This window comes from Tachypleus tridentatus, chromosome 12 (assembly GCF_004210375.1).
Source record: "Tachypleus tridentatus isolate NWPU-2018 chromosome 12, ASM421037v1, whole genome shotgun sequence".
Classification (NCBI taxonomy): Eukaryota; Metazoa; Arthropoda; class Merostomata; order Xiphosura; family Limulidae; genus Tachypleus; species Tachypleus tridentatus.
Genome location: NC_134836.1, coordinates 78419855 through 78447355, shown reverse-complemented (window position 1 = coordinate 78447355; position 27501 = coordinate 78419855). Strand labels below are relative to the sequence as shown.

The window sequence follows — 27501 nt, the reverse complement described above, 5'->3', positions numbered from 1 at the left end:
TCTATAATAAGAAAATTGTTTATTTGCAGTTGTAAGGAAAAAGAATGCTACCATTACACTGTTTACATCTATCATACAATTGATTTCATAGAAATTATCCTCTAAGTATATAAATTATTGGTTTTGTCAACAAATTTTTCATATTAAGTAGAAGACAAGGTCAGTAGGTACCCCACAGGAAAAGTAAGGTTGATATTATTGCTGATGTGATTTTCTTGCTAGAAATATAGAATTTAGCATTACAAATGTTTGTTTGTTTTTTTTAATTTTGCACAAAGCTACACAAGGGTTATCTGTGCTAGCCATCCCAAATTTAGCAGCGTAAGACTAGAGGGAAGGTAGTTAGTCATCACCACCCACTGCCAACTCTTTGGCTACTTTTTATCAACGAATAATGAAAGGGCAAGCATGTTGATTGTGAGGTGGGGATTTGAACCCACAACCCTCAGATTACAAGTCAAATGCCTTAACCTACCTGGCCATACTGGGCCAAGCATTACAAATACTAGTTTATTTACAGTCTTGCATCATTATTATAATTTAATCAACTTTGTACAGTTTTTATTCACTTTTATTATAATGACTACAGTTGTAGTAGTAATAATATTAGCCCAGTCAAAAAATTGTCAAATGAATTTATGCTAATTTCAATTCTACACCTAGTAAAATATGAATTATTTGTAATATCTACTAAATATAATGCAAATATTGTATGATTAAAAATGCTATGAAGGTAAAATTTTAATAATTTATACATTTAAAAAAAAAGCACGTGTGACTATTAGTAATATCTAAACAAAATTGACTCATTATTGCGATGGTTTGGTTGTGGAAGTGGAAATTTGCTCACACAGATGTCAAGCACGTGCACCGAAGTTATTTTCTCTTCTGCATTCTTATGTTCTTTGAATTCTATCGTAGTAGACATTCAGTATACTTCATGCTTCAGGTTTACTAAAATGTCTGAATGATGTTTTTTTGGAATGGATATGGATATGCATGTTGCTAGGTTGGTGGTTCCACTCTTTGGAATTTGATTTTAAAAACTACTATTTTCACCACCATCTGGTTCCTTTTTGTCGTATTGTTCTGGAGATCATTAGTAATTTAGCAAAACCCTAACATGTACAAGCTTGTTAATTTCCTACAAACTAAGTAAATTTTGGTTTTGAACTTTTGTACATATTTAGAATCTTATGTTAGTTGAAAAAATAAATTAACAGGTGGCCTCATTAAACAATTACATTCAATTAATCAGTTTAACTGTAGTCCTCAAATAATAGTACATCATGCATACATGCAATGAAAAAATAGTTGGCGATGGGTGTTGTGAGCCAGTTGCTTTACTTCTAGTCAGCAATACAAAATTAATGATGTTACTGAGACAACATTAATAGGTTACCATAACAAAGATCGGACTAGCAAAGTTAGTAGAAATTTCAGTTAACTGATTGGTTTACAGGATATTAAATTATGTAATTGCTCTTCATAGGTGGTGACTGATTAAATCATCCATCTATGTTTAATAATGAGAGAAGTTCCATGTCAATTTTGTTATATAGTGGCTTACTTTTTTTGTAATGTGAAAGTAATAATGTTCAGAAATAAGTTTTTAAAATTTGGTCTAGCTGTATTATGATGGTGTTTGTTTTCAATCTTTAGTTTGGGGTAAAGGCTGACATGGTTGGAGTCCTTTTCTTAGTGATGTCTGCTGCTTTTGTTTTGTTTGCACCATTTGTAGGCTGGCTGTCTGGGAAGATGGTAAGACTTTTATGACACTACTTAATTATTTAACAGGTGTTATATTAATGAGTGTAGCAGTTTGACTTGTACATTTTGGAAATTATGAATAAATGTTGTACATAACATTCCTTAAAATTCTGTTATAAATTTCATATTGGCTTTAGAGCAAAGATCACAACTTTAAAATAATAAAATCAGATATTTTAGAAATGCTTCTTTCCATGAGGTCAAGATAATTTCTGTTTCAGTCAGTATGAGAAAAATTGTCAGAACATTAAGTTAAACCTGTATATGACATTACAGGATAACAAGTACCCAGTGATGGTGGTTGGGTTGGTGCTGATGACAGGGGCTTTGCTATTTATTGGTCCATCTCCATTCTTATCTCTTAAAAGGTATTGTATATAAATTTAGTTCAGGCAGTTTTGTTCTTAAGAAATTTCATTGAATATTTCCAATCTGCCAGTGTTTGGGTCAATTGAAGATATCTAAGTATCCAATATTGAGTGTTTAGGATCAGAAATGTTAACTTTTTTTTTTTTTTTTTACAAATTTATCATAACAAAAGAAAACCTAATCCATGATTAAAAGATTACATAGGACGGTGTAGTAGAGTGAATGAGGAATAATTTTTTTTCTAAGTTAAGATTTGCTTCGAAAAAAACTTTTTTTTCAAATGTAGATGGCCAGTTGTTTGAAACTAGTTTTTGTTTAGTTTTTATTCGTAATTTACTTTTTGTATATCTGTTTATTTGTGAAAAAAACTACAACTAATTGTAGATAGTTATTAGTAGTTTTAGATGCGAGATTGAGAACCCATGTCACCTTTTTAATGTTTCTTTTCCATTTCACATAAGAAGCTTGCAAATAAAATTGAAGTCGATTGATGGTGTATTCCTACCACTGACTGCATAGGTACGTGTTTGTAGGCGCATCTTTGACTCTCAGTAAAGTACACTCCCTAATTTGCAGATTTAATACCTACTTTTATTTGTCTTTTATACATTATAGTTTTGCATAAAATAGCTTTTTCAATTTAAATAATTAAAAAAATACTAAAAAGTAACACATCGATACTAAGAGCTTGTACTCATAATGGTACAATAGTAAGTCTATGGACTTGATTGTAATGTTATAAACCTGAATTAAGTACCTGGGGTGGGTATGGCACAAATAGTTTCTTGTGTAGCTTTGTGCTTAGCTACAAACAAACCAAGATCTTAGTTACATTTTCTCTTTACTGGTGTACTTAGTAGAATTGGTAACAAAGTTTTTAGTTTAATCAGATTGATACAAATAAAACATTTTGAGAAGTTGTGGTTTTACGTTAATTTCATTTTACAGCACATTATGGTTGAGTATCATATCCATAGTTCTGCTAGGTGTCTCTTCAGCCATAGCATACGTTCCAACATTTGAATGCCTTCTTCAAGCTGCAGTGTAAGTATAGTTTTGGGCTTCACTGTTATCCATCTGTTTGTAAAACAATTAGTTATAAATCAAACGTTTTATAACAATAAGTGCATAAGGTAAAGTTTCACAAAATATCAGCACTTGTGTTTCTGACAGTTTTAAACAATGCATTTAATAATCTTTAATATCATTAGGTGGATAAACTCATCTGTTTTTGTTTTATTGCAAAAATGATCTTTATATATTTATAGTACATACTGTTTGAGTTCTTTATAATGTAAAGACTAATATATATTTTAAATATAACATGAAAAAATCTTTGCCTTGAATAATTTATTTATTCCTTTTTGTTTATATGAGTATATATTGTTTATATTTGAGTATATGTATAATACAGTATTACGGCTGACTTTGAGTACCAGTGTGAATTTAAGGATAACCCAGGACAAAAATAAAACAAGCATATATAAAGTAAATTTTTCTGTTGAAACTAAAACAAATCATATCTAGAAGCTCCTTGGTTGATTAACTTTTGTTTCAATTACTTTGCTTAATTTTATTGTACAAGTTCATACTAAACATCAGGTGTAATATAACAGTCTGGAATACTGAAGAAATTAAAGCATCTGTAAGTTTTATATTTTTTTTTTCTATTTAGATGACATTTTGACTCAGCTTTCAATGTGAAATTTATAATACTTGGAACCTGAGCTTTACCATCTGACATAGAGCACTAGCTCAAAATTTTAATCATCTTGAAACAATAAGATTTATACGATTTGGTAATTTTGTAACTTGTTCTATAATTTCTGTATCTGTGTTGCCTACCTGTTTAAAGATATTTACTTCCAGTTTGAGTTGCTGAACTTGTTTTTGAAGACTGTTCTTTCTTACAGTGTTAAGCTTTCCTATTCCTCTAACACACTAGCCACAGTGGTGACTGGGAGTAAAGGAAATAACGTTGATTGACAAGCTCGGTCAATTTGACCCACCATGTGACCTCTTTATATTTGTTTAAAATCTTTATAGAATTAATACTTCTAACTTTCAATATTCACAAAATTTGGCAGTATTTCAGTTAATATTACAAGTCTTGCTTACAAAATATGGCCAAGTGATTAAAGTGTGTAACTTGCAGACTGAGGGTTGCAGGATTGAATCCATGTCCCACTAAACATGCTTGCCCTTTCAGACATGAGAACATTATAATGTGACAGTTGATCCCTCTATTGTTTCCAGCTGGAAAAACAGTAGGCCAAGAGTTATTGGTGGATGGTGATAACTAATTGCCTTTCTCTAGTCTTTCACTGCTAAATTAGGGATGACTAGCACGGATAGACCGTTTCATTTTAAGTAATGATTAAAAATGTTTTCTGCATCTCAAACAATTTTTAATTTCCTTTATATGATCCTTAAATACACTTCAAACTTCTTTCAGTGAAACTATTTTATCTGTTTATTTGCTACAACCTATCTCTAAAAGGGATTGGTCAGTTTGATAGACATTGTAAAGACTCAACGAATCAAACTACATCTACATTACTTTTCTTTTTTTCTTCCTATGATGACTTCAGATTATTAAATAAAACTACAGTCTTTTATTCTAAATACCTTTAAGCTCATAACAGTATGTATCTATTTATAAGTAAATTTTATTATTTTATTACCCTCTAAACCATATTTGCATACTTTATGCACTATTATAAGTTGTAAATCACTTGGGGAATGTGCAGCTCTTCTTACACTAGTGAATTATGTTACCCACAAATTGCTCACATGCATGCCCTGTGAAACATTTTTATTATATTATTATTATTTACCTAACCTAATTTTAATTAACCTGAAAAAGATCCCTATTTTTATATTTTAGTTAATTTTAAAGTAATAAATAAAGAATAAACATAAAATGAGAAATAAAGTACTTCTCTAGTTTTCTTTGACACAACCATACTTTGTATACCAATGGTAGTAATGCACTAAATCATTTTTATTTGATTAAACAATGCACCAAAGAACATAGGCTAATAACAAGTAAAAGGTTGACACCTTTCCCTAACTGTGAAACATTTTCTGTCTTTCTAACTGTGTGACAAGAGCCATTACAAGTTCATCAAAGTAAACATTAACTTTTCTTTTGGGAATAAAGCTTGTACTGTGAGTGAAATTGACAACTATGTGTTCAGAGCACAGTGTTATAGAATACATTGTTTGATAGATGAAAACTTTTGCTTTCTATTGGTTATAAGTAACATATAATTAAGTGTAAGAAAGAACTATTAACAAATCCTGAAAAAAAAAAGAAAGAGGATGTGGTAGAAGGGGTCTGATTTTTTATTTAACAAACAAAATTGAAGGTTATAAAATTATGGTTTGTCTGAGAATAATGATTATATAGCAAGGAATTTACATTTAATTTCAAGTAGATAAAATAGAGAAAAGATGTTTAAAGAAAATGTGCCACATATGGGGAATTTAAGGATTTTTTAAAAATATTGCCTTGTAGAATTAAAACTTAACTTTCATATTGTTAACATGTAATGCATACCTCTACACTACAAATTAATTGTCAGTCCCACAAAGCTATTTAAGCCAGAAGAAAAGATAATCGGCTAAATGTTTTCTGTATTGATTCTCTCATAACGTAACAGAGCTAAATCTGGGGTCTTCTGAATGTTGTGAAATCTACCATATTCTACAAATATTCTTTAAGAAATGGATGATAAAGGAGGCAAATGCTATAAAAACATTCCCTGATGAGAAGAAAATAAAAAGTAAGATTAGCCACATTAAATAGAAAAAAGAAAGAAAGACAAGCAGCTGCAAGAGGTGTTTCATTATGAATTCTCTACTTGTTGGAAGATCAACATATACATTAATTTAAAAAAAACACCAAAAAACAATGAAATTATAAAAGAACTGTCATTTATTTGCATTTATTTTTATGAAACAAAGTAAAAACAGAAGAACAAAATATAGAGAAAAGTGGCCTAGAAAATATTAACTTTTTCAGAAAATATAGCTGGAATTGCAATTTTCATGTGTTCATAAAATTTTAAGTATTTATGCCTAAAAAGTATAAAAACATTCTTAAATATTTTTCACTGTTCTGCTTTAGTACCAAGTGACCTTTTTCAGTATTCAATTTCTGCAGTTAACATTCCACAAAAAATTGGCAGTGTGTTGGAAAATGTTGCCACTCAGAGGTATACATTACATGTTAAAATATTCTATACCACTTGATTTGATATATAAAATGTAGTTTAATAAAATTTGAATGTAACAAAGCAACTGTGATATGTGCAGTAAAGAATACCTGTGGTAAAAGGGTTAGTCATTAATTAAAGGTAGAGGAAAATTAAATCAATGTAGAAAATTTTATTAACTAAATTGCCAAAAAAATAAACATGCATGATTTATGATGACCACACTGCTATTAAAGTCACAAATCATCTATGAATTTTAAATTTATTGAATGCTTTTCTTCTTTTCTTGGAGCATGACTGTATAAAAAAAAAATTACATTTTAAGGAAACATTGTCTTAGAATGTATTTGAAAAAAGGAAGAAAATATCATTCCTTTTATTTCTTTAAGTTATATTATGAATACTGAATGGATAGTGAGCTTTATTTGAAACATGTTTTTAAAACATTAAAACAGAAGCAGTCATTACAAAAACTGGAAACTGAAGAAAAGTATGACTAGATTTAAGGTTCTAACAAATATAAACTCATATAAGAGTACATATATTTTTAACCCTACAGTTTCCTGTTTTTGACCATGTGGGTAATTCATGTGCATTTTTCTCTATTTATGCAGCAAGTTATTTTTGGGTTTATGATTTTCTTGGTTGCTTGGTCTTTTAATGATAATAGTGGTACAAAAAATTTAAAAAAACACTGTCAATGCTCAATTAATCCCACTAATTGCTGCAGGGATTTTTCAGTGTATTCTACAAAGGGAGTAATTAACTTCACACAATTTTGTTGCATCAGTTCTTTGCAATAAGTAATGTAAAAGACAGTAACACAAAATTACTCAGTAAGTTGATCCTTTAAGTAGTGAACATTATGTAATAAAGTCTAATTGTAGGGTTAATGCATAAATGAATAATTAGCCCAATATTCTTTTCTACCATGAGAAATGTATTAATTGCATTCCAATTATATTTTGGCTCAGTAGAAGGTATCATCAGATTGATTGAGTTACAGCATCCAAATCTTTACTTGAGAAACTGTTATATGAAATACCAAGTATTGTTTTTCATTATAGCAATGGGGGACTGGAAGATGACATGGGCACCTACAGTGTTGTTTGTGGTCTTTGGGGTGCCATGTATTCTCTCGGGTAAGTTATATCTTTGGTGTCAAATGTAATTAATAACAAACATAAGATTTAAATTATAATGCTTTCAGGCTGTTTGCTTTGTATGAACATTTCTGAAATTTATTCAATAATTAGAGTACAATTGAAATAATTATTTTTAAATTCATAATGCATGCATTTATCTTTGTTTTTTTCTTAAACTTTATTTTTAAGTCTCTGAAGAAGTAAAAAAGGTTCATAGGAAAAACCTCTGACAAAGTTAATGTCATTCTATTTCATATGGATTTTGTAAGAACTTCTGTGTACATTTTTATCGATGATAGTTTAAAGGATTTGTAACAGTTGCAAGTTAAATTGAGTTGATGGTCATTTATTTGTACATTAATTTTCCTTCGAAGGTTTGGTATTGGCCATGCTGTAATAATTATATTCACATATAGTAACTTAAATATAAACTGCACGCATAAACTGTTTCATGGTAAAAATATAGTGTTTTTTTGAATTACCAAACCATTGCAGTGACAAGATGTTACATTCATTGTGTGACATTTGAAAATAGTGTTATAAAAATAAAGTATCCAGGCAAGATTGTTTTCAGATAATGAAGTAAGAGAGATGGTTTCATCAGTAACTGATGAAGTGAAAGTGATGGATGTATTGTTACCTTGTTTCCATATCCAACTAAGTAGGAATATTATTAATAGTACATTCACAGTCTTTTAAAGTATTACCAGTCTTGAAAATGTTAAAAAAACAACAACTTTGGAACGTGTTTTTCTTCTTTTGTTTTAAATTTGTGTTTAATCTTGGATCACAAAAAAACAACTGATATTTACTATAGTTAATGCATAATTTAATTATTGTAAGATGGATATTATCTTTCTTTATATTATGTTGTTTCTGTTGAAGGGAATTCACAGGTCCATCTCTAGGAGGAATGCTTTCAGATCTTCTGGATTTTCCCTTAGCTTCATCTGTTATGGGTGCATGTTCAGGAATTACTGTAAGTATTAAGTAAGTGTTCAATCTTTAAACTTTAGTATTACAGTGTATTAATTAATTTGATCATTTATAAAAGTTCTTTGTGCAGATAATATACATTATATTCTGACTAATTTTAAATTTTGGTGGTAATATATGTATAAATTAATATAGATACTTACTTTTCTACACAATTACATTACAAGTTTAATTTTCCCGTGAATGCTTTATTGCAGGCTATCATAGCTGCTCTACCATGGATTTTCTGTAAAGATAATAGTAAGCAACTGGCAACTGTTGAACCGGACAGTGGTATTAGTGAAACTCTGACAGAAGAAGAAAACACCTTGTTGCAGGTTGATGAAGATCAATCAAAGAATTATGGATCAATATAAGATGCTTCAGAAGTGAAGTTGTTAAAGAAGCTGTGAGTTTTTCACCACAATATATTATTCTTCATGGTCTTAAGTGGTTCTGAATCTTTGGAGAATGAAATATCAAAGAATACAATAAGTGAGACAAGAGAAGTGATAATGATTTTGATTATAAAATGGAAACTGAAGAGCTGGTAATCTTCTCTTGGGTTACATATTAAGTAGCCCGTAATGGATATTCAGAAGGTGGTAATATGGTTCATAGTTTGTCTTGAACATTTGTAAGAAAAGTAGAAAACTTGTTTACAAGAGTGATGAATGAAGATTTACAATTTTCTTTGTGTTATATTACAGATCTGAATGTGTTCAGGAGCATTTCAACAAACTTTATTCACTTTTATAAAACCCTTTAACAACCAGTGCTGAAAACTTAATTTGTTATTAACTTGTGTGTTTGTGAAGTCCACAAGTATTGTTTTTCAAATGTATCTTGGGGGTGATTAAGAGAATTTAACACAATGTTCCATGGGCTGTAGTTTATATATTGTTTGATATATTAGGGAAATATTGATTTCAAAATCGTTTTACGGGATTAAATAAGAGTTGTGTTTTGTTAAAATATTTTTAGTGCATATTATGAAATCTAGAAGAAATGTTGCCCACTCAGTGTTCCATCATTTTTGTTAGCAATGGAGTAGTTGCTTTTGTTAATATATTTCTGTCTACAGTTTATTATTTATATTCTTTAAGTTATTTCACTTTGGAAGAGTTTTTGATAATGAGCCAACTTAACACTTAAGTTTTTTTAATTATCCTATTTTAATGAAAATATACATAAAAACATGAAAGGTACTGCAGTGTTATCATGCTGTTGGAATGTACTTCCATCAGTTTTGTCCCTTACTTACCTGTGTTCTGATCATGTATGCTATTTTATATATAAAATTAACCCCTTTAAAATAGCTCTATTTCCCTCAAAAAAGCAAACAGAATGTTATTAAAAGTAAGACATAATGCCAAAACAGAAGTCCAGTTTTTTTTTATATGTACTGTTAATAAATGTTTGGAATTTTAAATTCAACACATTTAATTTTCAAAGTATGAACTGCACAGATAGCCCTTGAATACCCACCTTTCACAAAATGAACTGTATAGATAGCTATAAGCAGTTAATCAAAACTATTAAAATAAATACCAAAGGTTCAAAACAGTAGAAATTACAAAACATTTGTATTGTAATGTTAAATTACTTTGTGTAATTAAAGGATCAGTAATTTCTTATTTAAAACAAGACCTGTTCAAGGGTAAAGTTCCTTTTTGATGCATTATGTTTTAAAAAGCTTATTGGAAGAAATTCTTGTATTGCTACATCAAAGCAATTGCAGGAATGCATGTCACTTGTAAAATGCTCATTTCAGTTATTCTGCTAACATTTATAACTTTCAATAATCTTGAGCTTGGCATTTAATAATTCTATTATAATAACCATGGCTCTGTGTACTAAAATATGAGTCAATAAAATAAATGTTCACCTGAAAATTGCTTTAAGAGGTTACTATTAGTTATAACTATAAAAGGGAGTAACTGAACCAAGGACAAAGTTATTAAAATCAGTGATGTCGAGAAAAAGGTACACAAGTTGTTACTATTGAAATAAATGTGAAATTTGAAAAATATAAGAGGAACATCATACAAATTACTATTTTGACAAATCCCTGATCTGATTCAAACAGTACTAGCTAGTCTTGTTACTGCATGTTGAGGCCCATTCAGATTCTCCTCTTCTCACTGAATTATACTTTCAATACGTGTACAAATTAATGTCTAAACAAGCAACAGATATTTATTTACTCTTGGTAAAAAGAAAAACATTTAACTTTCAACTGTGGGAGTACAATGTGAAGCAAATATACTTTTTTAAACACGTGGAAGACTGTCCTATGAATGCTAAGCCTACTATGATAAATTATGCTACAAACATCTGAAAGTGTTAGCTTAGATTTTGATCATAAAATTTATCTGTTATTTGACGAAAGCATACATAGGTGCTCCTAACGGGGGAAACCACTGGACTGATTGTTACCAAACCTGGTGAGTACTTTTTATAGCATGCTTAGGGGAAACATAGAGGGAGTGGATTTGAATTCTCCTGTTTCTTCCCCTTGCATTGAACAGGTTTGTCAGTTAGTTATCAATAAAACTGGTGCTTAAATTCATAGAGTGATGCCATGTGGTTCACAGTGGGAACTTCTCTACCCCTCAAAGTATACAGTTACTTATGACATTTGTATACTTTTCTTACTGTTGTTCAGGGAGACTGGATATATTTGTTGGAACATGATTACAAAGATAAGCAAGCATGACTAGAATCCTCTTTTCTGCAAGGAATGCCTGACTGTCTTGTTAAAAAGGGGCAGATGATTGGAATCTGTTACCTGGAAATATTGAAGATGTACTTTTGGAACACTGCCATCTGAATTTACAGAATTTCTTTATCTTGACCTTTGATCTAAATGGTTCTTATTTGCTGATCACATTGGTATATTATTTTTCCAAGAGAACTTTCTCAATGAGCATTACTGGTTTACCTAAGGCTATTTCAACTTCTAATTTTTCTTTTCTTGGTGATATCTTTTTACAACTGGAACACAGACAGACAGACAGAGTTAATTGCTATTCTATCCCCATCCCTTTGAGTTTTACTAGAACTTTGAAGCCTATTTATCAGTCATATGGTTAGGAAGGGATTAGGACTAATCTATAGATTATAATATTTCTTTGACAAATAATCAATTTAATCAAAGCTTGTGGCTTACTAATTCAGTTAATCTATCTTTGAATATTGGAGTACAAAAAATGATATGTATGCCTAACTGAAACTCTTCATGTTTAATTTAAATCTTATTTGATCAAATATTTTAATATTAGTTTTACAGCAGTGAGAAAACTTTATGCCTGCAATTCACTCTGCTGCAAATATTTGTCATCATTTACAAGATTTTACTGCACTGTCATGCACACATAGCAATGGTCTAACAACCAGTCAAATGTTCTGTAGCATACAGTATGCTCTTGGTCAGTCATAGCAAAGTTTTCATACTGGTGATAGAATGATCTGTACTGTTTACCAAAGGTCTCTTTTGTAACCTACCAGGTCTGATGGTTGTGATTTCTCTCCTACTGTTGTCTTCATAAAGGTATTAGTTCTTGATTGTTTCTACTTAGGTTAAGTGTGAAGATGATCAGTCAGATTCACTGTATGTTATTCAATGATCTGAGGCAAGAATTTCATTAGATGTGTGATACCTGACTATGCAAGTACAATGACTTATTATTTTACTGAAAAGAAAACTTATGAAACAGTTTCGATTTAGTTCAGTGTGTCCTATATATTTATTTCGATTAGAAAGATTTCCCAGTTTTAGCTACGAGATAGATCTCCCTTCTATAATTGGATGTTTACCTGGTTTGGAAGAGTGGGTACTTCTGTAATGCTGTAAAACAATATGCATACTTCAGGAAAATGGGTGAGTGTAACACTTGTGAAATAAATCTTGATTGTTTGTAATTAAGTACAAAGCTATATAATGGACCATCTGTGCTCTGTTTGTGATGGGTATTGAAACTCAAGTTTCTAGGTGTGTGAATCTGTAGACACTGCTATGCCACTTGGAGACAGAAGTCTGTAACTCACTTAAGTAGCATTTTACTCTAACAATTTATATTGGATGACTTATACTAATATTGAACACTTACTGCTGTACATATCAAGTGATGATTAAGTAATGTATCCATTTTAGAAAATATTCCCTATCAAAAATTTAATTTTTTTAACAATATTTTTATAAATCAGGAAAGGTTTTACTAACTGAAAGTGAAATACAATAAGCAGCAAGCATCTCTCACTTGTATATTATACCAATTAAACCCTCAGAAGGATTATTCACAATCTTTCAGTGCTTTATGAAGATGTTTATAAAGCAAAGAAAACTTGTTTCTTTTAATATTAAAATGACCCAAGGAGTCTTGGACTCTTGAGTTCACCTCTCTGAATTCTGTCAGCTGTACACAGGAGGTCATAGTTTATCCTTTCAGTCACCACGGAATCCTGTCGATAATCAGGATGGTCAAGAATATACTCGCGAATCCACTGGGCTGTTGTGAGTAATTTACCTAACCAAAGTAAAAATAATAATAATGAATATTAAGTTTCTATGAATGTTGTAGAGGTCATAAGGAGTGAAAAATGCACTTAATGTTTGCTAAAAATTAACAAAATATGTAATTTCTGTTGTCATGAACTCCCATACTCTAAATTATTTTTTCTTTCACAAAAATATAAAATCATGTTTAGGAATTAATGTCGGGTGTACAGAATATACCTTTAAGCTGCATCCCAGATGTTTTAATTTACTTAGTATTATTGCTGAAAAACTACACATTTGTAGAAATGACTGAAGTTAATAGTTATGCCTAATTATAAAATGCAGAATAGTTGACTAAGCCAGCACTCGTAATACTGAAAACTCGAACTGGGTGTAATATGGATCTAACGGTCCAAGGTTCAAGATGCAACATTGATGACTGTGGTCTGTCTACCTCTAACTGTAAAAATGTTAAAACCAACACTCAATCCTGTTATTTGGCTGAGATTGGTGGATGAAGCCCTTGTGGCAGTGAGCACTACTGGTCTGCCATTCTCCCTATGGTCAGTGGCTAAATATTAAGAACAGCCATACCTGAGCTATGTATTTTCTGACCTGTTATTTTAGTTAATGTCTATAAAAGTTGCAAGTACCAGTTCCAGCTTGTGCTGTGTGTCCCGACAATGTTGAATCACCCTCTATGAACAACACAGGTTATTTAATTACCACTGTTGTAATGTTTGTTAATTTTAACTCTTATACATTTATTTTAACAGAGTTTAATTGATTTAAATAACTAAGTTTCACTAACAGAATCCACACTTACCACTTTAATATGTGGAATATCTTTAACAGTTAACATTTAATACCTTGTATATATCCAAATTACTTATCTGGTTCTCTCTCACTGGTGTGAAGATAATTTCTAGGAGAACAGATTATTATGTTTTTGACTGGTACTAGATTTTCATTTTCAAACCACAAACTCTTCTCATTTGGAAGGTTTCTGTTCCATGTATTGTTTGATTCGTTGGTGTACGTAGGCTAAAGTCCTGGACTTGTATGCTAGTTGTTCAATAACTAAGTGAAAGTCAAACTTCTTGTGTGCACGTTTTTTTTTAAGAATCAAGTTTTATTACTTATAGTGAAAAACAATCAGCTGTTATATCAGCCCACATTATTTCTTCACTGCCCGTAACAGTAAACAGCATTTTGGTCCACTTTCTCCCACGTGACTCAGTCAAACCTCCATTAAAGATACTTGTCATTATTTACATTTTATCTTTTATACTTTTACTGTTGTCACAATATAAAAGACTGGTGAGAGTAGATATTAAGTAGTTTATTTTGTAATTTGTTATTATAAAAGAAAATCAGAAGATTATTGGAAGTTGTGTTTGTAACACATTGATGTCCAGAATAGAGCAAACAAATAATTTAGAGTTGAACATAAACAGTATGAGATGAGTGGGAAACAGCAAAAAGCTAGACAACAGAAGAAAGTAAAGTCAATGGCAAGGAAAAGTTCAATGTAAAGTTAACTGCTGTGGAAGTGATATTCAACATTAGGCCAATGTTAAGAGTAAAACTAACACTAGAAATTGAGGAAAAGAATAATAATTTATTCCTTTAAGATGTGATTCTAAAGTAACTGAATGAGTTTGAGTGAATTTTGACAAAAGAAACAGATATTTTGCAGAAAGAAGACCAAATGATTACTGGAACAGCAGTATAGAAGTGATAATTTGTGTGGAAGTAAGGAAAGGTAGTTGGGCTTGTAAATTAAAATTTTAAAGCAACTGAATGGGGGCGAAGTGGATTTTTGACAAGAAGGTGAGAACTGTATAGTGTTTAAGATATATCTGTGATCTCTCTAGCATAAGTAAGCTGTTGTACATGTTTCATTAGTTCCAAATATATACTTTATGTTGCAAACAAGTAGAGTGAGTACTGTTCACTGATTTTAAAATTTATCACCAACAAGTCAAAGACACCTACCATAGGAAAGTCTTAAGCCTAACAACAACAGTATATATTTATACTATAAAGAAGTACAAGTCTTTAATCGACAATTTGTGTAATGCAGCTTTTAAGGTCTGGCACTTAGCGAGCTACAACCAGTTATGTAGTGACAGACAATGACAGAAGAAAACAAGAATGGCAATACACACACAAATGTAGTAGAGATTATAATTACCCTGTTTAACTATGCTAACAAATTTTTTGATAAATGAGTAGAAAGAGGATCTCATCTTGGATTAGAAGACTGTAAACTACAAGAATCTGTTTCTAGTTTTTGTTGTTTAACAGGGGGATCAAAAATGCAAATTGAGATTGCAAAGCTCACCCAACTGGAAGAAGGACCCATGAACAACAATGGAGCCAGGTCTAGCCAACACGTGCTGCCCAAGTATAACAATCGAAAAGATAATATGGATGCTTTTCTGGAGAAATGTGAAAGCTTTGCACAGTCAGAACTGGGACAGAGGTAACTGGGCAGTCTGTCTCAGCCCACTTCTCATAGAAAAAAGGCCTGCAAATACATGCAGGCATGATGTCAGAAGATGCCATGGGCTGTGACAAGTTAAAAGTGACTTCACTGAAACAATACAAACTTAAGGGAAAGGTCTTGTTGGAAATTCAGAGGAGTCAAACTTGACATTGGAGAAACTGTATGTCAGTATGTTCCACTTTTTTGTGGCAATATTTGATTAGATAGACTGGCATAGCCATGTATGAAAGTAGTTTTGAGGAAGTTGCAGACCTATTAGTATGAGAACAGTATGGACTGCTACTACAGAACCCTCGTGTAGCTTTGTGCGAAGTTCAAAAACAAACAAACCAAATGAACAGGTACTTGAGTACAATTTGCTGCTTTAGATGGTGTAGCTTGGTAGTTTAAGAGATGTGCAAAATCATTATCTAAAATCTCTTGTTTACATATAACTAGCTGGTTCAACACCATGAGACTGTAATATCCTACCAGTTCATCTGAATGGGATGAAGTGGTAGTGTTCATTACCTCAAAGTTTCATAATGAGGTGGAGCAAAGGTTAATATATCTTGAATCAAATTCTTAACCCCATATAAACACACCTTTTGTGAATTTGTAAAACACAACAGTAAATTTTATAATCAGTGATGTCGAGAAAACCCACTTGTAGAGAAATATATATGCAAAACGGCTCGTTTGGGTTGAGAAAATATTTTACATAGAAGAGCGAACAACGTTTCGACCTTCTTCGGTCATCGTCAGGTTCACAAAGAAAGAGGTAACTGAGTGTCGAAAGGGTTGTGTAACTGAGTGTCGGAATGTAGGGGCGGTGATAGATGTTTGAATATATAATTTTATTTATTATATTAATATAGGTATAAAGACGTTCCTTTATATTGGTTTATTTTGGGTTTAAGTTGTTGTATAAGTAAGGCTTCTTTAATTTTGCGTTCAAAATTAAAGTAAATTTTATACACTTGCACTGTGCCAACTCTCCAAGTGTCAGATGCATAAAAACTTTGAATAGTTAGTGTCTTTTGACTTAATATCTTTTCTGTAGTCTCTTTGAGAACATATATATGTTAAAATACATCAATCTAATTTAAATAACTTCCCAAAAAATGTAATCTGAAATTATGGACTTACATCAATGCATAATGTAATATACCAATGAAATTACTAGGTTATTTATGTTCAATAACCAGTGCTGTTTTATTATTGTTAACAGGGGGATGATATCATAAAACATTTTTTTTCAATTCCATTCAAAATATTTGAATAACCATTTTTATAACTTCCTGGTATTTTGCAAAATTATAATTTCTTTAAAGGATTCTTAATAAAATGTCACAAAACATGTTCAAGATTCAACAAGGTACGAATTTAGAGTGTCTAATGATATGTTGGAACATTCTTCTAAACAGTATATGATATATAGAAGTGGCGGGCCTACAATGTTTGTATTAATAGCTGTGAAGCAGCCACTATTTAAAAAAAAAAAAGGAAATATTTCTATAATAAATTTAACCATGTCTTATACTTTAGCCCGTATATACATGTATTCAAACTAAAACGAAGTCGCAGCTATTATTACCTGAGGCACGATGTTGTAGGAGTTCCAGATATTTTTGTAACGTACGAAGCGTATCGACTTCGACGGCTGCTCTACGCAAGAACCTCCGAATTAAAGGAATAAGGCCTGGGAACAAATTATCTTTCCCATTGATTATTTCATTCATGGTCATCTTGGCATACGACCATTCATCGGAACAGCACGTTTTATCTTTTGCTTTCTTGGCTGTAAAACGTATAATAATTACAAGCATATGACTGTGCAACATTTCATCAAAAATTATGTATGATATAGAAACACACCCTTTAGTAGCAAATTAAACATCTGTTCTCTTGTACATTAATTCGAACAGCAAAATACTAACACCATCCATTGCCCACATTTGTAAGAACATCTTCAATTACTTGTGTAAATTTTAAAACTATAAATAATATCTTAACAAAAATATTTAGAGAGAAAAGGATGTTTTTACTAATTTTTTGAATATGATTATTAAGCTATAATCAACTAAAAGAATCACCTCTTCCAAACTTAGAGATTAATTCAGTTTAATTGTGTGCGCCATAACAGTACATCGTAACCCTAAGTAACTGCCTACGATGCAAATCTTTGTATATGTACACTGAAATTACAGTTAACACTGCAAAATATGGATCATACTACAATATTAATACTATCAAACTGTTATTTCACTGATTTATTTTCATAACTTAACATAGCCAGGGACCCGACTCGTAATCCAAGGATCGCAGGTTTTTATCCCCGTCACAACTTTGCGCGAAATTCAAAATATCAAACTTAAACAACTTTCACTAAAGAGAATAATGTAGGAAATCCTCTCTGGATTCGTATTCAATACTTGTGGAAAGAGATTTCATCTTCTAATACAAAAGTTTGGAGATTTACAACAAAGTTTAGTCAAATTCTTCTTTATTACCGAGTCAAACAGTCAAAACTTATTTTCTGAAAACGGATTACTTTACTATCACATTTTAATTCAACTTTTATTATGTTTTTGTTCAGAATTACTTTTATTTTTTCCAGGAGAGGTCTCTCTCTTCCCCTTATATCTGTTGGCGATAACTGAATTATTACAGTAACAGACTGACCTTAAAATTGAGAAAATGTTTATGTACGTGAAACTTTGTAAGCTTTTAGTAACATGTGCAGTTCTGTTGTGCACAAAAAGTCTATTTCAAACTCGAACTGTGATGAGTAGGATGGAAAGTGATTTTTATGTCAGTGAAGAATAAATGAACTTATGTCCGTCCTACAATTTGTATATTACATTTACTTTACCTGTAGAAATTTCAAAACATATATTTACAGTTTTTCTTCAAGTAACTATGTAAGTAAATCCCCTATTTACTGTCGTCTACAGTGAATTATCACTAAATCAATAGTGTTGAGTAAAGTGAACATTAAATACGTAATACCATGTTGAATGGCACCGTCTTCAACTTGTGCACCTAGGGTTAAATTAGAAGCTTATACTTTTAGTATATGATCTACTTGGTAAATATTCGGGTTAAGGGACTAAAATCTTATGAAGTTAAAAAAAAAAGATTGTGGTTTATAAAATTTAAATATGTTCAATCTACAGTACGAGTTCAAAACAATTCTTACATAGATCCAGAGATGCTTGAGCTCCATCCCCCCCCCAAAACACACACACTAAAAAATTAAAAACAAATCCAGAAAAAATGGAATAGAAAAAAATTAAATAAAACGACGTTTCGCCACTACTGATGTGGTATGATCATAGTGTAATGATAACCTACAAAAATACAGTTTGTATCTCAGAACGGCTGGTATGGGTATTAACACTTATTGATAAGGAAAAAACAATGTTTCGAGCTTCCTAGGCCATCTCAGGTTAAGCCTGGGGGCGTAGCGATCTATTATGAAAATACCAAGCAAGTCAGAAATTTAGAAAAATACAATTTAGTTAAAGAAATCAAAAGTCAACTATGAGTTTTACAGTCTATGTCTTTGGTTCATAATGTATTTTTGTTAGTTTAATTATAATTAGAGCAAATTACAGGAGAGCAATTTTGTTCAAGCCCTCAAGTTCAAAGGGCACCTCATATTTAACTCCTTGTTTTTTTTGCATTTATGAAATTTTGTGACTTGTTTGTATTCGTAGAAAAAGGCTAGAAAAGACTTTATTAACTATTAAGTAATGCTAGTAAATGTATGTTTGATGAAAAATATTGAAATTATATTTCTTTTTTTTTTAAGGGGAGTAATGTTTATCTTATTTTTTCATCTGATTATATTTATATAACAATAACATAAAACAAACTCACATTTTTTGATGTTTGTTTTAAACCAGAAAGTTCCTGATCTCACTGCATCTCTTTTCTCGGCTTCTTCGTAGTTTTCATCCACCTATAATAGGTTGAAAAGGTGCAGTATGAGTGTGAAATACTTTAAACACGTTTTAAATTCAATAACACAGAAATGAAAATGAAACTATATTATTGAAACTTTAATTCCTCCTACAGATAACTACTGATTACAGTTTATGCTTGTTTTGGTGCAAAGCTACACACTGAGCAATCTGAGTTCTGCCCACAGTGACGAATTCAACCTTGGACTTCGACATCATAAGTTCATAATCTTACTACTGACCCATCAGAACACAAAGTAATAAAGTACGGTAAATATATATATATATATATATATATACATACAAAAATAAGAGAAATATAAGAGGCTAAAGTGTCGAGGGTTATTCAAGAAACGAATGGATGTGGTGTTAAAATCACCAAACTGGATAATAAGAAATATATATATTTTGGGAAAAGCGTATGAAAGATTAAAATCCAAATTTAATGTTTAGATTTTAGGAGAGATTAAAACTCCAGGGAAACTACATATGAAGAAAATAATCAAAAAACCAAATACAGCCAGAGATGCAGTAGGGGATGGGGGTGCGTGGACACACTGTACCTTCCCCCCCCCCTTAAGATAGAACGCCATAACTATTTCAAATGAGTCATCCCCCGGTGGGGCAGCGGTAAGTTGACGGATTTATAACGCTAAATTTCGCGGTTAGATTCCCATGATGGGCACGGCATCTAGACCTTTATGGCTTTGCTCATAAACAAACAATTGAACGAATCCATCCTTACACTTTTATGCAGTAGATTTCGCGTTCCGGCACTTCTTTATTTATCATTACGCCCCTGATGACAACAATAAAAATATACAAGTAATGAACAAGGATTTCTGGTTCAAAATAAATAAACTACACAGGATTTATTTAATTAGTTTTAACGTAGTAGAAGTACGTGATCTCAAATTAGTACAACAGGAAACTAATTCTACTGAGTGAAATGTATCGAATCATCGGTTACATACCCCTTGTTATCAGGATATTTTTATTGTAATTCAACAATGTCAACTGACATCGGTTTAGCTTTTTAAAAACGGGTTAGTTTTAAATCCATATATTAAATTAAGAAAGCAAAATATTTTCCATAGTTAAAAAAAACTGTTAAAACTTTATTCCTAGAGCATTATCAATATTACAACTAGTAGAATTTGAAGTAACTAATTGCAAAGAAAAATGAAACTCGTAGTTTCAAAATACATAAAATTCCAAGTTTTAACAATATATAAAACACGAATACACTTAAGTCTTCACGCACTTGTAGCAATACATATAGCCAATAGCAACAATTTATGGAATAGATGAAAAGAATAAAAAAAGGCTAAAAATAATATAAAGACATGAGTCATCCATTCTGAGAATTATACTTATAATATCAGGATACAGAGGTCTCTGTCATCTACAGTAACTTTAGGAGTGTGTTGAAGGAGGCAGGTAATTTAGCATCTCAACCATTAACAATTAACTTTAATAACAGAAGAACGAAAATCAAGTAATAGTTCCGACGTGTCTGTATACCGAAGTTCAGTCTAACGACTGGTTAGTAAAGAAAGAAACATTAATTAACACAGCATTACAGGTTCTTGTATGAGATGAGCATTAGAAGAACCAACCTTTGAGATTGGGATGAGCAAATCCATGTTTAAACTAAGGATAACTCTTGTTAGTAACACGATAAACACTGCGTATGCTGCATTCTCAAAATCCGTAAATTGAACCTAGTTGAAACGAAAAGGTTGGATATGAACAACATTTTGTGAAAAGTACAAACAATGTTACTTTGTATTATTTAATACCACTTTAATCATGTAAACTTAGTTTTCGATAAAATTTAGCAAAAAAATAACAATATAAGAGGAAGAAACAAAATAGATTAAACATTTTAACTATAATTTTTCAAGAGGTTATAATCACTTCAAAGCAATACAATTAATTTTCTTAAGATTTTATTTTCTGATTCTTTCGCAATAGCAAATATGTCGCTTTAATTTTCTCGGAATTTCTTCAACTTTATTGATACCAAATAATATGATTTGGTTATAGAAACTGGTTATTTCCTAGGTAAGTATACGTCTCGTCAACAAATGTATAAAATTCCCAATATACCCTTGTAACTATAAGAACTCTTCCCTTAAACTATTAAATTACAAAGGTAGGAAATGTTTCTTGAATCTTATATTATGCGAAATTCTCCCAAGCTACTAGCTGATAAGTATAATTTAAGGGATTATGGGTAATGTCAAAGAGTATAGCGTGGGTATTGAAATCATGTACAAAAAAAGAATATATTTGGTATTTATCAGTATCACAGAATAGGGCGCTGATTTTATCAGAGTTGCCATCTTCAATATACCAGAGCAAGATGTCATTACCAATAAAAAAGCATATGTAAATAACTGTTAGAAAATACATTCAGTGACATTAACGTTATCTGTGAATGGCCATTACGGTGGATGTCAGGGGCCAAAATATGTAATAAACTGTTGTTATAGGAACAGATCTCATTCTATATTATAGCGTTGCTACAAGAAAATATCCCTAACAAAAGTAAAATATTAATTTTTATACATATATTATCGTATTATTAAACAAGAATCCTTTGAGTTGTTTTTTTTTTTTTTTTGCTAGCTGCTCTATGTTCAACGCATTCGCAGAAATCTTTGTCTTAGAATTATTAACACTAAACCTGCTGCTGAGTCTCAGTTTTTGAATTTTGTACAAGGCTACACCAGGGCTTTCTGCGCTAGCCGTTTCTATTTTAGTAGTGTAAGAACAGAGGGAAGGCAGTTAGTTATCACCACCCACCAACAATTCTTGGGCTACTCTTTTACCAACGAATAGTGGGATTGACCGTACATTATAATGCCCCCACGGCTGAAAGGACGAGCATGTTTGGTGTGACGGGAACTTGAACCCGCGACCTTCTGATTCCGACTCAAGCGCTTTAACCACCTCGTCACACCGGGTCACCGAGTGAATGTTTAATTTCGTAATAATAAACTTATGTTTAAACACGGAGTAAATAAAATAGGACTTCATATACATGTCACTTTTTTTGTCAAACAATGAGATTAAATGTGATAAATATTGGATACAGTGTCAAACAGTGAGATTAAATGTGATAAATATTACAGTGTCAAACAGTGAGACTAAATGTGATAAATATCGGATAGAGTGTCAAACAATGAGATTAAATATGATAAATATTAGAAAGAGTGTCAACCATTGAGACTAAATGTGATAAATATTAGAGAGAGTGTCAAATATTGAGACTAAATGTGATAAATATTGGATAGAGTGTCAAACATTGAGACTAAATGTGATAAATATTGAGAGAGTGTCAAATATTGAGATTAAATGTGATAAATATTGGATAGAGTGTCAAACAATGAGATTAAATGTGATAAATATTGGATAGAGTGTCAAACAATGAGATTAAATGTGATAAATATTATAGAGAGTGTCAAACAGTGAGACTAAATGTGATAAATATTGGATTGAGTGTTAAACAATGATATTAAATGTGATAAATATTAGAGAGAGTGTGAAACAATGAGATTAAATTTGATAAATATTAGAGAGAGTGCTAAACAATGAGATTAAATGTGATAAATATTATAGAGAGTGTCAAACAGTGAGACTAAATGTGATAAATATTCGATAGAGTGTCAAACAATAAGATTAAATGTGATAAATATTGGAGACTGTCAAACAGTGAGACTAAATGTGATAAATATTGGATAGAGTGTCAAACAATGAGATTAAATGTGATAAATATTGGATAGAGTGTCAAACAATGAGATTAAATGTGATAAATATTGGAAAGAGTGTCAAACATTGAGACTAAATGTGATATATATTGGAGAGTGTCAAACAGTGAGACTAAATGTGATAAATATTGGATAGACTGTCAAACAATGAGATTAAATGTGATAAATATTGGATAGAGTGTCAAACAATGAGATTAAATGTGATAAATATTGGACAGAGTGTCAAACAATGAGATTAAATGTGATAAATATTGAATAGAGTGTCAAACAATGAGATTAAATGTGATAAATATTGGAGAGAGTGTCAAACAATGAGACTAAATGTGATAAATATTGGATAGAGTGTCAAACAATGAGATTAAATGTGATAAATATTGGATAGAGTGTCAAACATTGAGACTAAATGTGATAAATATTATAGAGAGTGTCAAACAGTGAGACTAAATGTGATAAATATTGGATAGAGTGTCAAACAATGAGATTAAATGTGATAAATATTAGAGAGAGTGTCAAACAATGAGATTAAATGTGATAAATATTAGAGAGAGTGCTAAACAATGAGATTAAATGTGATAAATATTATAGAGAGTGTCAAACAGTGAGACTAAATGTGATAAATATTGGATAGAGTGTCAAACAATGAGATTAAATGTGATAAATATTGGAGAGTGTCAAACAGTGAGACTAAATGTGATAAATATTGGATAGAGTGTCAAACAATGAGATTAAATGTGATAAATATTGGATAGAGTGTCAAACAATGAGATTAAATGTGATAAATATTGGAAAGAGTGTCAAACATTGAGACTAAATGTGATAAATATTGGAGAGTGTCAAACAGTGAGACTAAATGTGATAAATATTGGATAGAGTGTCAAACAATGAGATTAAATGTGATAAATATTGGATAGAGTGTCAAACAATGAGATTAAATGTGATAAATATTGGAGAGAGTGTCAAACAGTGAGATTAAATGTGATAAATATTGAATAGAGTGTCAAACAATGAAATTAAATGTGATAAATATTGGAGAGGGTGTCAAACAATGAGACTAAATGTGATAAATATTGGATAGAGTGTCAAACAATGAGATTAAATGTGATAAATATTGGAAAGAGTGTCAAACATTGAGACTAAATGTGATAAATATTGGAGAGTGTCAAACATTGAGACTATATGTGATATATATTGAAGAAAGTGTCAAACAATGAGACTAAATGTGATAAATATTGGTGAAAGTGTCAAACAATGAGACTAAATGTGATAAATATTGAAGAGAGTGTCAAACAGTGAGACTAAATGTGATAAATATTGGATAGACTGTCAAACAATGAGATTAAATGTGATAAATATTGGATAGAGTGTGAAACACTGAGATTAAATGTGATAAATATTAAAGAGTGTGTCAAACAGTGAGATCAAATGTGATAAATATTGGAGAAAGATTCAAACATGGAGACTAAATGTGATAAATATTGGATAGAGGGTGAAACAATGAGACTAAATGTGATAAATATTGGATAGAGTGTCAAACAATGAGATTAAATGTGATAAATATTGGAGAGAGTGTCAAAAAATGAGATTAAATGTGATAAATATTAGGTAGAGTGTCAAACAAAGAGATTAAATGTGATAAATATTGGATAGAGTGTCAAACAATGAGATTAAATGTGATAAATATTAGAGAGAGTGTCAAACAGTGAGATTAAATGTGATAAATATTGGATAGAGTGTCAAACAATAAGATTAAATGTGATAAATATTGGAAAGAGTGTGAGACATTGAGATTAAATGTTATAAATATTGGAGTGTGTCAAACATTGAGACTAAATGTGATAAATATTGGAGAGAGATTCAAACATGGAGACTAAATGTGATAAATATTGGATAGAGTGTCAAACAATGAGATTAAATGTGATAAATATTGGATAGAGTGTCAAACAATGAGATTAAATGTGATAAATATTGGATAGAGTGTCAAACAATGAGATTAAATGTGATAAATATTGGATAGAGTGTCAAACAATGAGATTAAATGTGATAAATATTGGAGAGAGTGTCAAACAGTGAGATTAAATGTGATAAATATTGAATAGAGTGTCAAACAATGAGATTAAATGTGATAAATATTGGAGAAGGTGTCAAACAATGAGACTAAATGTGATAAATATTGGATAGAGTGTCAAACAATGAGATTAAATGTGATAAATATTGGAGAGAGTGTCAAACATTGAGACTAAATGTGATAAATATTGGAGAGAGTGTCAAACAATGAGACTAAATGTGATAAATATTGGAAGAGAGTGTCAAACAATGAGACTAAATGTGATAAATATTGGATAGAGTGTCAAACAATGAGATTAAATGTGATAAATATTGAAGAGAGTGTCAAACAATGAGACTAAATGTGATAAATATTGGAGAGAGTGTCAAACAATGAGACTAAATGTGATAAATATTGGTGAAAGTGTCAAACAATGAGACTAAATGTGATAAATATTGGAGAGAGTGTCAAACAATGAGATTAAATGTGATAAATATTGGAGAGAGTGTCAAACAATGAGATTAAATGTGATAAATATTAAAGAGAGTGTCAAACAATGAGATTAAATGTGATAAATATTAGAAAGAGAGTCAAACAGTGAGACTAAATGTGATAAATATTGGATAGAGTGTCAAACAATAAGATTAAAGGTGATAAATATTGGAAAGAGTGTCAGGCATTGAGACTAAATGTGATAAATATTGGATAGACTGTCAAACAATGAGATTAAATGTGATAAATATTGGATAGAGTGTCAAACAATGAGATTAAATGTGATAAATATTGGATAGAGTGTCAAACAGTGAGATTAAATGTCATAAATATTAAAGAGAGTGTCAAACAGCGAGATCAAATGTGATAAATATTGGAGAGTCTCAAACAATGAGATTAAATGTGATAAATATTGGATAGAGTGTCAAACAATGAGATTAAATGTGATAAATATTGGATAGAGTGTCAAACAATGAGATTAAATGTGATAAATATTGGAGAGTGTCAAACATTGAGACTAAATGTGATAAATATTGGAGAGAGTGTCAAACAATGAGACTAAATGTGATAAATATTGGATAGAGTGTCAAACAATGAGATTAAATGTGATAAATATTGAAGAGAATGTCAAACAATGAGATTAAATGTGATAAATATTAGGTAGAGTGTCAAACAAAGAGATTAAATGTGATAAATATTGGATAGAGTGTCAAACAATGAGATTAAATGTGATAAATATTGGATAGAGTGTCAAACAATGAGATTAAATGTGATAAATATTGGAAAGAGTGTCAAACATTGAGACTAAATGTGATAAATATTGGAGAGAGTGTCAAACATTGAGACTAAATGTGATAAATATTGGATAGAGTGTCAAACAATGAGACTAAATGTGATAAATATTGGATAGAGTGTCAAACAATGAGATTAAATGTGATAAATATTGGATAGAGTGTCAAACAATGAGATTAAATGTGATAAATATTGGAAAGAGTGTCAAACAATGAGATTAAATGTGATAAATATTGGAGAGAATGTCAAACAAAGAGATTAAATGAGACAAACAATAAATGTGATAAATATTGGAGAGAGTGTCAAACAATGAGACTAAATGTGATAAATATTGGATAGAGTGTCAAACAATGAGAGATTAAATGTGATAAATATTGGAGAGTGTCAAACAATGAGACTAAATGTGATAAATATTGGAAAGAGTGTCAAACAATGAGATTAAATGTGATAAATATTGGATAGAGTGTCAAACAATGAGATTAAATGTGATAAATATTGGATAGAGTGTCAAACAATGAGATTAAATGTGATAAATATTGGAGAGAGTGTCAAACAGTGAGATTAAATGTGATAAATATTGAATAGAGTGTCAAACAATGAGATTAAATGTGATAAATATTGGAGAGGGTGTCAAACAATGAGACTAAATGTGATAAATATTGGATAGAGTGTCAAACAATGAGATTAAATGTGATAAATATTGGAGAGTGTCAAACAATGAGAATAAATGTGATAAATATTGGAAAGAGTGTCAAACAGTGAGACTAAATGTGATAAATATTGGATAGAGTGTCAAACAATGAGATTAAATGTGATAAATATTGGATAGAGTGTCAAACAATGAGATTAAATGTGATAAATATTGGAGAGTGTCAAACATTGAGACTAAATGTGATAAATATTGGATAGAGTGTCAAACAATGAGATTAAATGTGATAAATATTGGAGAGAGTGTCAA

At 30.7% G+C, this 27501-nt stretch overlaps 2 protein-coding genes across 18 annotated transcripts in view; one reads left to right on the top strand and one right to left on the bottom strand.

Moving 5' to 3' along the window:
* The window catches only part of LOC143233709 (MFS-type transporter SLC18B1-like), a 34094-nt gene extending 23720 nt beyond the window's left edge, over nucleotides 1–10374 (top strand). For 8 of the 12 annotated variants that reach the window (XM_076470246.1, XM_076470248.1, XM_076470249.1 and 5 more), the window contains 6 exons: nucleotides 1663–1761; nucleotides 2047–2138; nucleotides 3088–3183; nucleotides 7427–7501; nucleotides 8390–8483; nucleotides 8698–10374. In XM_076470246.1, the coding sequence (XP_076326361.1) occupies nucleotides 1663–1761; nucleotides 2047–2138; nucleotides 3088–3183; nucleotides 7427–7501; nucleotides 8390–8483; nucleotides 8698–8856 (615 nt within the window). In that variant the 3' untranslated portion in view covers nucleotides 8857–10374. Of the gene's footprint in view, nucleotides 1–1662; nucleotides 1762–2046; nucleotides 2139–3087; nucleotides 3184–7426; nucleotides 7502–8389; nucleotides 8495–8697 lie in introns of all 12 variants that reach the window. The other 4 variants (XM_076470256.1, XM_076470254.1, XM_076470252.1 and 1 more) reach the window with 3 other exon arrangements.
* A 2281-nt stretch (nucleotides 10375–12655) lies between these two features.
* The window catches only part of LOC143233708 (glutamate--cysteine ligase catalytic subunit-like), a 135145-nt gene continuing 120299 nt past the window's right edge, over nucleotides 12656–27501 (bottom strand). For 5 of the 6 annotated variants that reach the window (XM_076470241.1, XM_076470239.1, XM_076470238.1 and 2 more), the window contains 4 exons: nucleotides 21059–21163; nucleotides 19357–19438; nucleotides 17069–17272; nucleotides 12656–13008 (listed from right to left, as the gene is read on the bottom strand). In XM_076470241.1, the coding sequence (XP_076326356.1) occupies nucleotides 12842–13008; nucleotides 17069–17272; nucleotides 19357–19438; nucleotides 21059–21163 (558 nt within the window). In that variant the 3' untranslated portion in view covers nucleotides 12656–12841. The remainder of the gene's footprint in view (nucleotides 13009–17068; nucleotides 17273–19356; nucleotides 19439–21058; nucleotides 21164–27501) is intronic. The other variant, XM_076470240.1, reaches the window with a different exon arrangement.